We start from the raw sequence: 16,225 nt of genomic DNA on the forward strand, positions 1-16,225 counted from the left end.
TGAAACAATGTTCCAAGAATCTGTTTTGACAACGTTCAAAATACATGAAAATCACAATCTAAATGCAGCGAGCTCTTCAAACTGAGCCGATGCAGTAGATCGTGTGGCTTGGCGTTTCACCTGCATGGGAGATTCAACAATACTGGTCGAATTGAAGGGATAGCCTTGTCTAACCTGAGTCTAGTGCTAATAAGGACAAATTCTCTATCCATATCTGGTTTGAACTTACTACTTGTCCATGAGCAAAAAAACAAACAAACAAGAAAACCCCAAAGTATTATGACAGGACTGTTGGACTTGAAACTGATGTCTAATGAGTAGTACTGGGCAGTCTGATTGCATCCATTCAACAGGCGATATTTTACCTCTTCCGTACCACTCAGCCTAACAGCATCTTATCAGATATAGAGCTATTCTATATGAAACCTTACACTCTTTTATTTGTTCCACTGTTTGGTTAATTTTACTATGACCTCTTTTTCTACCTCTGAATTTCCTCCTGAGGCTGGTGCTACTACAGACAGTGGAAAAGTACTGGCAAAACAATACTGTGGGCTGCTCTTTGTTCATTGTTGCAGCAGGAGAGCAACAGTGAAAAGCAACAAATCTATTTCAGCATGTATTAGACATGCACATTTGGACTGACCACTTCATTTTTACAACTAAAGTTCATAGCTGTGTGAATTGCACTCATAGCAGAATACGTCACTCCAGTTAATGACCAATTTAAATAAGAGAATGCACTTTGCATGCAAATAAGGTGCAAGCAAGGGTGATTGTTAGTAACTCTAATTCAGAAAGCATATTTTAAAGTCTATGTAAAGGCAATTTAGCTAATTCTTTCTAAACACACAAGTGTTAGAAATGTATTGCTGAAAACGCGTTACAAAGACTGTGAATGTTAATTGTGGAGTTAGAAGAACGTTAAATAGTTTTTCACCATTTTTGTGTTCAGGAATTTTTTGGGCGGGCCTGAAATCATGGCTAGGTGACGCACTGGAGCTACTAATCATGGCCCTTCCCCTTAGGCCTTTCAAACCTTTCAGGTTTGAAAATGAGAGGCGCACAGCACCTACCTTTTTTTGGTAGACTTTTTTTCATGTTGCAGGAAACTGTCATGTTAGCAGAAACTAACAATACAGCTCCGGGTAACCCGCGACAGCCACCACAAGTTTCTCCATCATTGCAGTCTCCGGACATTCCCAGCAACTGTAAACTTCCGTCACCACAACAGAAGGCCTGCCTCTCCATTCATTTGATTGGACAATGGAAAAAAACGCGAATGGCGTTGCGGCTTTTCTGCTCAGAGTTTTTTCAGCTTTAGGCGCTCAGAGTGCTCCTACAAAAACACTAGACCTACAGGTTGCTAACTAGCTATGCCTTCATCCCGTAAATGCATATTACCTGGTTGCGATAATTTACAAAGCAGCTCAGTCTCCTTATTTAAATGAAGCTGCTAGAGGGAGCCAGGGGCGCCGCTAGGGTTTCTGGGCCCCCTGAACAGCATATTGACCTGGGCCTCCTCCGCGATCGCATTCCATTGCGTAAAAATCCAGTTCCGTGCCCCCTGTCCCTCACCGGGCCCTTGGAATCGTCCTAACCTTCCCCCCGTTACGGCACCACTGGAGGAAGCATCCATTCAGGTTGTAGCGGTATTTGACAGCTGAGAGAGACGGCAGGTTTCCCGCGAGTGGGCGTGGTTTCAGAGCTGACAGCGGACACGCCCCTAGCGTTTGAGAACATAATACTGCTCATTTTTTCAAGACTTTGATACCATATTTTATTTTCTTGGCCCTTTTTATTTAAATTTCGCTAGGTGGTCAATAACGCATTTTTCTGTGGTGTGACAAACTCAAGCACACATATTAAATATTGCTTTACCTGGACTTTAAGGTTTTATTTACGGGAAATAACAAACTACCTTTAGACTATGGTCTTTTAAAAATCTAAATTTATCTAAATAAAAGCTATTGACATTTGGATGAAACAAGCTGTTTTTTTCTAGTTTATTATGAGGAAACATAATTTGATTACATAAATCAAAACTGATACTACAGTTTGGGCAAATGGGTCTGGGCAACATTATATTATTGTGGTATTGTCTTTATTTGCAAATAATAAAAAATCTAACAACCAAGACACTGAAGTATGATTCACCATAAAATGCAAATGATAACTCAAACATTTGATTATGAAATGACTTTTACTTAATGTCTTTTATGTTAGTGAGAACATTTTCAAGCATGTCATTCTTGTATCATCCACAATATACCTTTTATAACATTTGGAACCTTAGTCAATAATAATAATAATAATAATGATAATAATAATAAAGTTACTTCTAATAATTAAATGTAATATTATTTTTGACAAAATTACATAATACACACACAAAAAAAAAATAAAAAAATAAACTGAAAACACAATGTAATGAAGAAAAAAAGGGAAAAATCAATATGGAAAATTCCTTCATATTAATGCAGTGATTTTTATGGATTTTTTTTTTTTTTTTTTTTTTACAGTGTATTTATTGTTGTGTATATACAGTATATCAACTATCGTGTAAATACTGTCATATTATGAACATCTTTATTTTTTCTTTTTGTAACTCTTTTAACTGTTGTAAATGTACTGTTTTCCAGATATGGGACATTCAGTACTGCTTGGATGTTTGTTAAATGTCTTGAAGAAATTGTTTTGTTTTTGTCGTTTGCCCTGCTATGTATAAAAATGATAATTAACCTCAATATGGAAAGGTATTCATCATGCTTGTGTTTATATTACAACTAAGGTAGTTAACTGAATCATATAATGTGAACAATCCCTCAAAGATAACATCCCTGTCAAGCCTTAGGTAATGCAGTAATGTAAACCTGTCACAAGCAATCACACACCAGGGCAGAGACACATGGAAAACAGCATTGTTCAGTATCTCATATGATGAATCATACTGTTCTCCACCATAACACGAACACAAACACGGATGCCACACATTCCCAGAATTCAATATAGATGGCCAGTTAAACGGTTCCACTGTGCAGGAGATTCCTCAACTAATGAAATCATTCCACAAAAAGGCATCTGAATGGAAAAGGGAAATATTTATGGATGCTGGGTTAATCAAGAGGCTTTAGGAGTGAGTTCAGGCCTGTGGTGACAGACCTCAGAGGAGCCACACTGATGCTCCGTCATCAGAGGACCAAACCGGTTTTGCACAACGCGCTGAACACATATTTAACTACTGAACGCTACTGAAATTACTATTTGAATTGACAGTAGTAAAGATGGATCATCTTACATCTGCTCTTGCTTCCTGTTTAACTGATGTTCAGCCCATGACCAGTCATTAATATTAGTTCTCCATCTCATGCTGCTGTTTTTCTGCTCCAGTACTTTGGAATGTTACATTACTCCACACCCCTCAGGTCAATTTATTGTGTTACATATTAAATTGCCTTTTTGATTCTAATCATGTAAGAACTCACCACTGGACTGTTAATTTACCTCCTGGTCAACAGGTGGCGCCTCTCTCCAGGTTCCTGCTGATTACTAACATTCATTAAGCCTGATGTGAGACACCTGTGTTTAGCCCTATATAAGTGGGTTATGTCATGCTTTATTGTTCAGTCTTGAGCCTATGTTACCAGTTGCCTGCTGAAAGTTAAGTCTGTTTTGTTGAAGTTCTTTGACTCTAGTTTCTGCTTTGCTTTTCTCTGTTTTTGGAAGCTCTGCTTCTTTTTGTTTTTGTTGCACTTTTCTTCAGTAAAGTTTGCCTTTTGCTGGAGATCAATGACTCCCTGTTTTTTGCTACCTCTGCTCTTGGATTCTTTAATTGGGGAGTTAGCTCAATCAGTAAACACAGTAACTTTGAATGTGAGCGACCTGGGTTTGATCACCATCTAGAACAACCCCGTTACAAATCATTAGCTGTCTTTTTTAAGGTCTGTGTCCTCCCATGCATAATGCAGCTGCATGCACCTTCTACACTGGTTATCTTTAGTGAAACATTATGTACTGTAATTAAAGATACTTCTAAAACAAGTAAATATAAAGAAGAGTTCAGCACTGCCTTGCAATAAAAAAAATTAAAATCTTTCATTGCGATTTGTTTGCTTTTTTTTCTTGTTTGTTTTTTCCTCCCCCCATGAGCTTTGGCCTGTTTTTACGCATAGCCAATCTGTTATTTTCAGAAATAAAAAAGTAAAAAAGGGTACAATGGTAATACCAGAAGATACGGGAAGGTTGTCACAGGTCTGAAATGGGTGAGGCTGAAGCATTATGACGCTAGAAGGGACAGACTTAATGGAAAAGTACCATGTTGTCTTTGTACTTTTTAATTTCTCTGTAACCTCAGAATTTTCTGAGAAATACAAAATAAAATATAGTATACCTTGGTACAACAATAAAAGTATTATCAGCTAACCAGAATCTAAATATAAAAAATATAGTTTATAAATAAATTATGGTTAAGTACAAATGACAGTATTAGAAACAGTCATTTTACTGCATAAGATTTATGGTTCAGAATAGTACAGTACCAGAATGTATAAAGCAATATGGCTCTAATTGGAACTTTTATTTGTAATATATTTGACATTCTGAGGAGAATACTATGGTGGCCACCGCAGAATACCCGAGTTAACACAAGCAGCTCCATTAATATCAGTGTATCATTAAATCAGGTCCTCAGGCAAACATACATGCAAATGACATGGCTTAAAAATTAACTGTAATTTCTAACAACCTCTAACTTTAAGGAATAGTAATGAAGTATTGTATCTCAGAACTAATGTATCTCAGAACTAATGTATCTTAATGCAGCTTTTCTGTTACAATATACTGAGATTTTTTAAAGTAACACAACTTAACTTTTGGCCCTCTATCATAAAACTGAAAATTACTTGCAGAGAAGCATTGTTTTGCTAACTATGTGAGTTGTACTTTGGCCTTGTTTTACTGGGTGGATGAATCTAATGGATGGAGGTATACTGGTGTACCCATGCTTACATGTGATCGCCCCCCAACCTCAAAATAAATATATAACCAAAGAAAGATGGATATCCAAAAAATATGTCTTACAAGCAGGAAGGTAACACATATGCCTACCTTTCTGCAGGCTTCAGTTCCAACATTCAACACACCTGTCAGTTATTTTCAAATAACCCTGAAGACCTTAATTAGCCGGTTCAAGTGTGATTGATTGTGGTTGGAGCTGAACTCTGCAGGACAGTATAGCTCTGGGAAGCAGGGTTGAAGACCTCTGGCACAAGCCCTCCTCCAGCTCATGATGCTGTTTTTCTGCTCCAGTAACTGTAATTTTATACCCCACACCCCTCAGGTCACTTCATTGTGTTACATATTAAAACGTCCTTTTCTAATCAGTAGCAGTGCTTTCTAACATCATAAGTGTTCTTATGATAATGCATCGTCATTTTATTTGCATGCATTTTCTACACAGGTTCACTTAACAATCCCTTGTGTGTAAACCAAATAAACAATCTCTTGAAAATTTGGCTGTTTTAAATGAGAGAAAAGTGAGGAAATGTGATGCACTGATGTATAGCACATCTCACATGCTTGCTTGTATTCTTCTGCATTTTTAAAAAAACATTTCATGTTCCAGTGGAAAGTCAAATATTTCCATCACCTCTCTCTCTCTCTCTCTCTTACTCTATTTCTCATACCTTTTCACTTTTTTTCCTTGAGTATGTCTTAAAGGAATAAAATCATTCCTTTTCTGTGCTGGAAAGAGAGAACATTTAGTGTGTATCTGATACAGGCTTTATTTTGTATCCAGAGAGATTACCTGCCTGTCCAAACTCATTAATTAATCAATTTAGCTAGTACTTTTATGAGTACATATTCATTTGTCATTCAACATTCGAAGGAAAAGAAGAAATTATGACATTATGTGAAGAGAAATTGAGAGGTTGTAAGTTCAGTGTTGCCAGTAATGTGGACACTTTAAGAAAAAATACACAGCATTCCAAAGCAGTACTTGAATCAAACAATAATCCTCTGTGTTTGTGAGGTATGCTATCATTCCTTTTCTGTGCTGGAAAGAGAGAAAATTTAGTGTATCTGATACAGGCTTTATTTTGTATCCAGAGAGATTACCTGCCTGTCCAAACTCATTAATTAATCAATTTAGCTAGTACTTTTATGAGTACATATTCATTTGTCATTCAACATTCGAAGGAAAAGAAGAAATTATGACATTATGTGAAGAGAAATTGAGAGGTTGTAAGTTCAGTGTTGCCAGTAATGTGGACACTTTAAGAAAAAATACACAGCATTCCAAAGCAGTACTTGAATCAAACAATAATCCTCTGTGTTTGTGAGGTATGCTAAATTGCTTTAAATGTCAGTGCTAAAAGTACAGACCAATGCAGAAAACACTCAGGGTGCATTTAGAATGTGTCCAAAGCTGTTTCATTTAGGACGTTCAGCTAAATGTTTACAATGCTTTGTGAAATGCAGAAACCATGGAGAATTGGGTTGCACTGCAATTTCTGAATGGCTTTATTGTATATGCAGACTTCAAATCTTGTGTGATAAAGTGAAAGGAACAATACATGCGTAACTGAAAATAAGTATTCATGATTGTAGTAAAGATTAAAAATTGGGAAATTCTGGGGTGTGGTTTTCATTCATATTTCATTAACTTTCAAACACATGAAAGGAACGTCCTTCCTTTTAACCCCAAAACATATCAAAATGGAACTGAATTCAATAAAGCTAGGATATGAGTTACTGTAAATGAGTCTGACATAGGGCACGCATGCCATCTAGTGGTTTCATTTAGCATCTTCAATTGAGACAGAGAACAAGGAACAACCATTGTTGTTTTCTTTGTTTTCCATTGTGATGACTGATTGGCTAAATCTAAGCCAAGTCGGTCACAAATGCCACGACTAAAATCCTTAAGAACCTAAACCAACGGCCTAGTGAGAAAAACATTTGCAATGTCATCTGCTAACTGCGATGCTTGTTATGTTGTTGTCAATACTAAGCACAGTGATGTCCAAGAAAACAGAGCATTAGACAGGAATCCTTGAGACAGCTGATCCTAATTTGGGCATGAGGATTGCTGGTGTCATTTCTGTGACAACAAACTCTATTTAAAGTCAAACAGACTTCAAAGGTTCAGTTATAATGTGTGATTTAAACATAAGTGTGAGGACTGGAGACAAAATAACATTTATAGAAGCCTGTGGGCATAATTTGATTGATTATTCATTATTAATTAATTAATTATTTATTTATTTATTTAATTGATTCAGTTATATAAAATTATTTATTTATTTATATAAAAATCCAAAATCCAATAAAAAAATACAATTAAAAAAATTAAACACACACACACACACACACACACACACACACAGTATAATGTAAGTTTAATGGTGCTCTTTGTCAGTTGTCAGCTGTCACAGAGTAGTGTGAAAAAACGGTATGACTTCAACTAGACCTCTTACAGATTGTACACTATAAAAATTTGTTTTGAGTTGTAAATAAAACAGTTACTGGAATATGTTTTACAAGAAAATACTATTTCAGTCTTTCTACTTCAAAAATGTACCTTTAATTCAGTGTGTTTCTTTGTAATTATTTGAGAAATTAACTAGGAATTTCTGAGTGAAAATTGTTTCTACACTAATTTTATAGTGTGCTTGACAAACAGCCACATGTCCTGTATGGGAATAATGTTTCAGGGTTCCTGCCTCCATTAGGGATTCCAGTTAAGACTTTTGGCCACTTTTTGTCCAAATTTTCAGAGCCCAAAACACCAATCACCAAACACAACAGCGCATGTACATTGTCAGCTTAACTTGCTTGGAGAGACATTCCCGACCAAAAAAAACCCAAAACATCTCACACACACACACAGGTGTCCGGTTGCAGTACAGTACACTAATTTGCACAATGACTTTGTCATTAACAGTAAGCTGTTTTCCATCTTGCACACATGAACATACAGGAAAGAGTGCATTTCTCTTTTTTACACCTGTCTTATGTTGCAGTGAAGTCTTCATATCACTCCTTTCCCTTCTCAGCATCGAATGTCATTAGCTGAGGTCTAATCACTCTTCCATAGTGCTCTTGTCCCTTTGCTGTCCAACTGGGGTATTTTTAGCTCTGAAACAACTGGGCTCCTAAAAAAGGGTTAGAGGAACACTGCTATGTAAGGTATCCTGCCTGCTCTCTCCCATCCTATTACCAGCACAATCCACCGGCCACTCTTTGTCAGGAGAGAAGGCAGAGAGTCAAGGGTTTGCCTGAAGAAAGCTGAATTTTCAGAAGAAGGGTACGCAAACCCTCGGAAAGAGCGGTGGAAGAAGGCCTGGGCGGTTTCCACTGTCATTATTTCTGTTATCAACTCTTGACTTATATTCCTATTTCTCACACTACTAGACCAGAGCTCTCTTAAACCTAGTGGAGCTGCATGAAGAGCCACCATTTCTTTTTGGAAAGGTCTTAAGTTACTAGTATAGACCATGCAGACCACCTGGATCCTGCTGCTTACCTCTCTGGGCCTCTCTACCCTGGCTGGTAGTGAGAAAGGCCTCGAATTCCCACGTTATGATGGCAAAGATCGTGTCCTGGACATAAATGAGAAGAACTACCGCAAAACCCTGAAGAAATACGACATGCTGTGCCTGTTCTACCACGCTCCTCCGCCAACTGCAAAAGAGCTGCAGAAACAGTTACAAATGACTGAATTAGTGCTGGAGGTAAGAGAGGACAAGACAAGAGTGAATGTAGAGTGTAAGATCACAGAGAGTGTTATTTGGAGCAAAGCTTTTGAACAGGATTGTACAGTAAACATGATTACTGTACTGTGTTTTTAAATAATTAAAAGATTCAGTATTCAGTATGAACTTTTGGAGTAAATGGGTTGCAGGTATGAAATGTTATAATAAATATAAATGTAACGGAATATAGGTTCAAATACATTTTTTGTATGTCCTATGTAATATCAGCTTAGAGGCCCACAGGCTGCAGCTCACTGACATGTCTATCTTCATATCCCTTTTTCACTTCTGTAATTATCTGGATTAAAAAAGTGGACATCATCAGTCACCATGTCAATCAGGCACTTCATGTTCAGTACACCAGATAGCTTCTAAGGGCCTTCTGAATGTGGGCAGTAGAGTATTGGCTTTTAAAATTCAGTCATTTAAACTACTCGCATCATGATGAAAGTAGAACACTGAGGGTATTTATGGAACAAGAACACTTCAAAAATGATTACATAAGTGTGCCCTCCTTAAGTCTAAATTCATGGCTCACAGGTTCACTATCTAGACAATGTTGCCAGTGTGACTCAGCGGTACTCCATGCACTTCTAATATTCACTGAAACATGCATAAATGCATGTATATACATAGGTTATATATATTTTATTAGACTTTAATTTAGTTTAGTTTATTGTATTTTATTTGACATTTTCCTTGGAGCTTCAGCTAATAGTAATTAAAACACACACACACACACACACACACACACACACAAAGAAACAAACAAATCAATACATAAAATGCTGTTACAGTGCTAATCATGATTTGTTTTTCCACAGTTAGCTGCTCAAGTATTAGAGGAAAAGGATATTGGCTTTGGAATCGTTGACTCCCAAAAAGATGCTAAGGTTGCCAAGAAACTAGGTGAGGCTAAAACTTTGGGTGTGATATATGAATGAGAATGTCATCATTGAAATGTTAATGTACAAAATTAACAGTAAAAATACAGAAAATGTTCGTTCAAACTGAATTACCTAATTAAATAAATGTTTAACAATTATTTTGGCTATAAATGTTTAACAATTATATTGTTATAAATGTATTTATGGAATTTACAGGGCCCATGAAGTATTAAGATAAGATGTCAAACATTTTATACACTTTTCAGCCATCTATCTTCATTGCAACTTAGTCCAGGATAAGCATGCCCTTAAAACATCTCCTAAAATCCTCAGTAAATATCCCAGTAAAACAAATTTTAGAACAACATCAATGACTTTTGGGAGATTTGCACGAATGGATGCCAATACACTGTACAATAGGCTATATGCTTGTACAGTGCACTTTTTACTGCAATGATGAATGTCCATATGTTTCATTGGAAGGTTTGCATGAGGAAGGAAGCATCTATGTCTTTAAGGAGGACCGTGTGATTGAATTCGATGGCCTGCTCGCTGCCGACACTCTTGTGGAATTCCTTCTGGATGTAAAGAATCTGTATTTATCATCAATCTAGACATCTAATTGCTGTAGTGCTTTTATATGTCATTTCAACTTTCTGCCGCCCTCTCTCCCTCATACTTTAGCTGATGGAAGATCCGGTTGAGATCATTGACAATGCTCAGGAGTTGCGAGCTTTTGACCGTATGGAAGAAGACATCAAACTCATTGGTTTCTTCAAAAGTCGTGACTCTGAACGTAAGTATGTGTGCGCAGGCTATGAGGGACAATTATATCCTTCAGCTGCAGTTATCTGATCTCTGCACTTTCCAAACACATACCTACATAGTATGCAATAAATTAATACCATGCAATAAATGTTACCACATTCATTTTTAAATGTCTGTACATTCCAGTTATGCTTTTTAAATGCACAATGAAACCTTATAAGCTCTCTTGAGCATTGTAGGCTACTACTCTTTGAAGCTATAGTTGACATTTAGAGGTCATTTATTTCAAGTCACCACTCTGGTATAGGCTACAAAAATAAAGGTTCCAGTTACGATCAAAAGGGAATTTACAGTTTTTGATGCAGTTGCCTTTTAGTAAACAAAGAAACAAACAAATGCTTGTTTGTTTTAATTTTCTCTCGTTTCCTCAGATTATCTTGCATTCCAGGAGGCAGCTGAACAGTTTCAGCCTTTTATCAAATTTTTTGCCACCTTTGAGAAATCTGTGAGTATGGCATTTTTTTATATTCTGTTTATGTTCAGAAGATCTTTAGGCTATCATTGTGCCATTATTATCTTTTGGGGACTGGAGAATTCTCTGAAAACCACCGATGGTAGACATGTTGTTTTAATTGTTGCATTTCAGGTTGCAAAAGAGCTGACTCTGAAGATGAATGAGGTGGACTTCTATGAGCCCTTCATGGAGGAACCAGTCACCATTCCAGACAAACCACACTCAGAGGAAGAGCTGGTGGCCTTCATATCTGAACACAGACGGTAATCAGCAAAAGCTAATCTAATGATATTCTGAAGGATGGATAGACATATATTTGATACTGATCTCATATTCATACTGATGATATGTGTTGACCTCCACAGACCAACTCTAAGAAAGCTTAGGGCAGAAGACATGTTTGAGACCTGGGTGAGCAATATTTTTGTAAATCAAAATTTTATGGAATTGTATGATTGTTATATTTTATATGACTATAATAATTTATTGCACAACTTTCTGGAAAACTTTCTTCTGAATGGTCAATCGCATTATCTAGTGGTCAGATACTTCCTGATACCGTCCATGGCAATGCACTATATCAGTCTGCTCATGTAATAAGTGGAGCAGTGAAAGTAAGCTTTATCGCAAAATAAAGTCCCGTTGCGGAGCAGAGGAATACCTGTGGATATCATAAAGCACTGACACACTGAAATAAATGTTCTCTTTCGCAGGAGGATGATTTGAATGGAATTCACATTGTAGCCTTTGCAGAAGAGGAGGACCCTGGTGTGTACCATTTCAGGGCACCTCTTCATTCCTTATAAAGCCAAATGTTATTCATTTAGTGTGAGCATCATCAAAAGGACTTGACCTTAAATATGGTTTTCAGATGGTTTTGAATTCTTGGAGATTTTGAAGGAGGTGGCCAGAGACAACACACACAATCCAGACTTGAGTATTGTGTGGATCGACCCAGACAACTTCCCACTGGTGACTAAAATAAGTCTGGATAGATGCATGACAATATATTGAGTCAGTAATGCCTCAACAGTAATGTACTGACAGTAATGTCAGTAATGAATACTCTTAATATTCACGTTTCCTTTCTTAGCTCATTCCTTACTGGGAGAAGACTTTCAAGGTTGACCTCTTCAGACCACAGATTGGTGTAGTTAATGTTACAGATGTAAGCGCATTACTTTAATTTTTAACCCAATCTGCTGAATTCATTATGAAAGCCCTCTTTCTCATGCTTGGATCTGTCCCACTGTCATGTCCTCTATGACAGGCGGACAGTGTCTGGTTGGAGATATCTGATGATGATGAGTTGCCGTCACCCGAAGAGCTGGAAAACTGGATAGAAGATGTGCTCTCTGGAACAGTGAATACAGAGGACGATGACGATGACGATGACGATGACGATGACGAAGACGACGACGAAGACCACCATGGTGATGATGATGATGATGACGATGACGATGACGATGACGACGATGATGAATGATTCATATACTGTGAACTCCAAACAAATCTGCAGAAAGAGCTTGTCTTTTACAGCAAAATTGTTTTGTACATTTTGTACATCAGTGGATAAACTGCAGTGTTCTTAACGTTAAATTGAAATTATACACGTCAAAATGTCTCTTATTTATATAGGTGAAAATCATTTATTTTAATCACCTCTAAACTGGAAATTGATTAAGGGATTCAAATGAAACACTGTGGTGTAATTTTGTCACGGCATTATATATTACTCTCCTGTACATTTTCTACTGTAATCAATCACACAAGACAATAAAACTTTACAACTGGTTAGGAAAGTGTGTTCCTATTTAACCATGTAAGGCCTCATGGGCTTTCATATCTATACGATTTGACACACATCGGCAGAACAGACAGTGACCTGGGTGGTTAGAATCCTTGATGATTTTAGCAGCTCTGCATCATCTGAGGTAGATGTCATGCAGAGAGGGGAGAGCAGTCCTTGAGATGTGCTCAGCTAAGCACTCCACTCTCTGCAGGGCTTTGCAGTCCTGGATAGAGCAGTTCCCATGCCACACTGAGATACGTTGAGTAAGTATGCTTTCTATGGCCCCTGTACAGAAACTTTTCAGGATTGCTGGTGAGATCCTGAATTTCCTCAGCAGTCACAGATGGTACAGCCATTGTATGGCTTTATTCACCTGAGCTTGTGCGTGTACAGTCCAGATCAGGCTTTCAGAGATGTTTACTCCAAGGTATTTAAAGGTATTCACCCTCTCCATGGGGGTCCTGCCGATCATGAGTGAATGAATGAATGATTGAATGAATGAGGAATGTATATAGCTCTTTATTATATACTACTGTACACCCAAAGCGTTTTACAATCATATCAGGGGACTCTTCTCACCCACCACTAGTGCGCAGCATCCACTTGGATGCAACGGCAGCCACAGTACAATGGTGCCAGTATGCTCACCATACATTAGCTATAGATGGAGAGGAGAGAGAGTGATAGAGTCAATTCAGTGGATGGGGATTATTAGGAGGCCATGATTGATAATGGTAATATGGCTGTGGGGAGTAGATCTGCTGCTGTCTCTTCCTAAAGTCTACAGTCAGCTCCTTGGTTTCCTGTTTTTGGAGATGAGGCCCAGAACTACCATGTAATCAGCAAATTTGCCAATAGAAGTGGAGTTGTGAGAGGACATGCAGTCGTACTGTATGTGTAGAAAGAGTATAGATCAGGGGACTCAGGACACAACCCTGTGAGGCTGGAGGTGGAAGTAAACTATACTCTCACTACCTGCATGGGGTCTGCCTGTGAGGAAGTCCTGTTTTTGATGAGTAGACCTTCATAACCAGTGACATTTTTAATCCTTGTGCTGTGATGAGAATCCCTTTCCTAATTTGGTAACCACAGGAAAAAACAACCAGTCTTTTAAAAATTGCTTGTAAATCTCTCATCATGCTATATTATCACCAAATTTTGGATTAAATCTTTTTGTTAACTTGCTTTCTTTCAATTAGCACATGTTTTGTATTTCTTTTTGGCCATTATTCTTGAATAATTTTGGCAATGTTCATTCAAAAACTGAGGTGCATAATCTCAGATCAGTGAAGCCTATGATTAATCAGTTCCAAAAAGAAATACAAAATCTGTGCTACTTAAAAGAGAATGGGTTGTTAAAAAAACTAAACTTATATATGATAATAATATATAATACATACACACACACACACACACACACACACATATATATATATACAGTGGGTACGGAAAGTATTCAGACCCCCTTAAATTTTTCACTCTTTGTTATATTGCAGCCATTTGCTAAAATCATTTAAGTTAATTTTTTTTCCTCATTAATGTACACACAGCACCCCATATTGACAGAAAAACACAGAATTGTTGACATTTTTGCAGATTAATTAAAAAAGAAAAACTGAAATATCACATCGTCCTAAGTATTCAGAGCAAATGGCTGCAATATAACAAAGAGTGAAAAATTTAAGGGGGTCTGAATACTTTCCGTACCCACTGTATATATATATACAGTATATAGACACACACACACACATACATCAATAAAGCTGTGACTACCTAATGTATATGCAAAATCAATGTTTTAGTCCAGTGCGATAACAAGCATTTTCGGTGAAAAGAATACCCTCTGTGTGTCAAAATGACCGGAACACAACACGAGGATTAAAAATGTATGATAAAAAACCTGCAAGCTGCTCAGCGCAGTATCTCAGAAAGTGGCCAGAAATACCATCAGGGCCAGCTGCTTTTCTGATGTTCACTGGCTTCAGTGCCCTCCAATCCTCATCCGATCCTCTTTATGTAGTTTAATTTATACTTAAGGAGCTGCTGAGAGGTGTGTTGATAACTTAATTTGGAATGCACTGTGAAAACATTGACTCTCTTTATCAAACGTTTTAAGTCAAAATAAATTTCTTTAAATTAAATTGCTTCTATGTAAACAGTGTTTATTGTGTGAAGATTATTACCATTGAGGATAAAGGTTGATGATCAGTAATTAATTACAAATGAATCAACACTCAAAGTATATTTTATTTTACTGCATTCTCAATAAGCTATGATAATGACATATAGGGTGTATTTTAATAAAACTTTTGTTCTTTTATCTATGCCTGAGAATCGCATTAGAATGGCAAAATATGTATTTTTGTATCTACATAGTATATAGTATAAGAATAATAATGCCAAAAAATATGCCAAAATGTCCATCTCGGTGTGTTTTCACTTAAACACAGTCAGTTAGCTATGTCTTAAGTGAACATTGGAAAATGTTGGATAAGTAATCGAATGCTAATCAGTATATTAGATCTGGACATTCTATGACAGCATCTTATAAACCTGCTGCTGTCTGTGTCATTAATGTTAATCAAACAACAAAAGAAAATGAGAGAATTATTCACTGCTCTTCACTCAATATCTTTCATAACTTTGTTATGAATCAAATTATATTTAATTCATATGGTGAAATCTATGCAGTGTTTTATTTTTATATTTGATTACTTTACTTAATTTCTGTATAGGCTATTATAGCCTAAATTGTTTATTTTATTTGTATATTTTTTCTATTGTATTTGCACTATTGCAGGTCATTTTCTTTTTTTTTTTTTTTGTATTACTGACTGTTTCAACTCACTGCAGTAGCCCCTCACTGCAGAACTCAAGATCCAGGGGGCGTGGTTGGATCCAAATCTAGGGGGTGGAGATTGGTAGGTTTAGGGGTGGAGATGGGTGGGTTTAGGTATATGTAAGGTGGGAGGAGTTGGATCTGGATCCAACCACGCCCCCTGGGTCTTGTGTTCTGCAGTGAGGACCATCTCACTCACTGTTGTTTGTTGACAGTGAAACTGCTCTGAAAGAACAGGTTAAAGGGGTTGGGGGGTATTTTGGGGTTTTTATGAACGCACAGACAGGCACCCCGTGACAAAATTTTGCGTAGGGTTTTAAACAGGCAGGTGAAACACCATCTGGGCCTGAAGCTTTCTTCTGTTTTCTGAAGACCTGCTTCACATCCTCTACACAGACCTTAAGCGCACTGTTGAATGGTGGGAGAAGGAGGGAGGGAGGGAGGGAGAGGGGTTGCAGGAGGGGTAGGTGTATGTTTGAAGTGCAGATCAGAGTGGGTGTGGGGTGTGAGACTGGGTTTTTTAAACCGGCAGTAAAACACATTTGGATCGTCATGATATCAAAAATAATTATTGATTGCTTATTAATATGATCATGTTAAGTAACCATGCTTTCGGTCATTAATTTTGTAGCGAATCAGCTCATGGGAAATATGAATAATTAATCATAA

General features: G+C 37.2%; 1 protein-coding gene across 1 annotated transcript; it reads left to right on the top strand.

Annotated features, from left to right (window-relative positions):
* The first annotated feature begins 8,210 nt into the window (after nt 1-8,210).
* Nucleotides 8,211-12,714, top strand: casq2 (calsequestrin 2). Its single transcript, XM_016573959.1, has 11 exons — nt 8,211-8,735; nt 9,581-9,665; nt 10,127-10,227; nt 10,328-10,439; nt 10,843-10,916; nt 11,058-11,188; nt 11,291-11,336; nt 11,639-11,693; nt 11,797-11,897; nt 12,019-12,093; nt 12,196-12,714. The coding sequence occupies exons 1-11, from the start codon at nt 8,499-8,501 to the stop codon at nt 12,409-12,411; spliced, it is 1,233 nt and encodes a 410-aa protein (XP_016429445.1). The 5' UTR covers nt 8,211-8,498; the 3' UTR covers nt 12,412-12,714.
* Nucleotides 12,715-16,225: the final 3,511 nt, after the last annotated feature.

The sequence above is a fragment of the Sinocyclocheilus rhinocerous genome, unplaced genomic scaffold (assembly GCF_001515625.1).
Source record: "Sinocyclocheilus rhinocerous isolate Xijiao unplaced genomic scaffold, SAMN03320098_v1.1 scaffold382, whole genome shotgun sequence".
NCBI lineage: Eukaryota > Metazoa > Chordata > Actinopteri > Cypriniformes > Cyprinidae > Sinocyclocheilus > Sinocyclocheilus rhinocerous.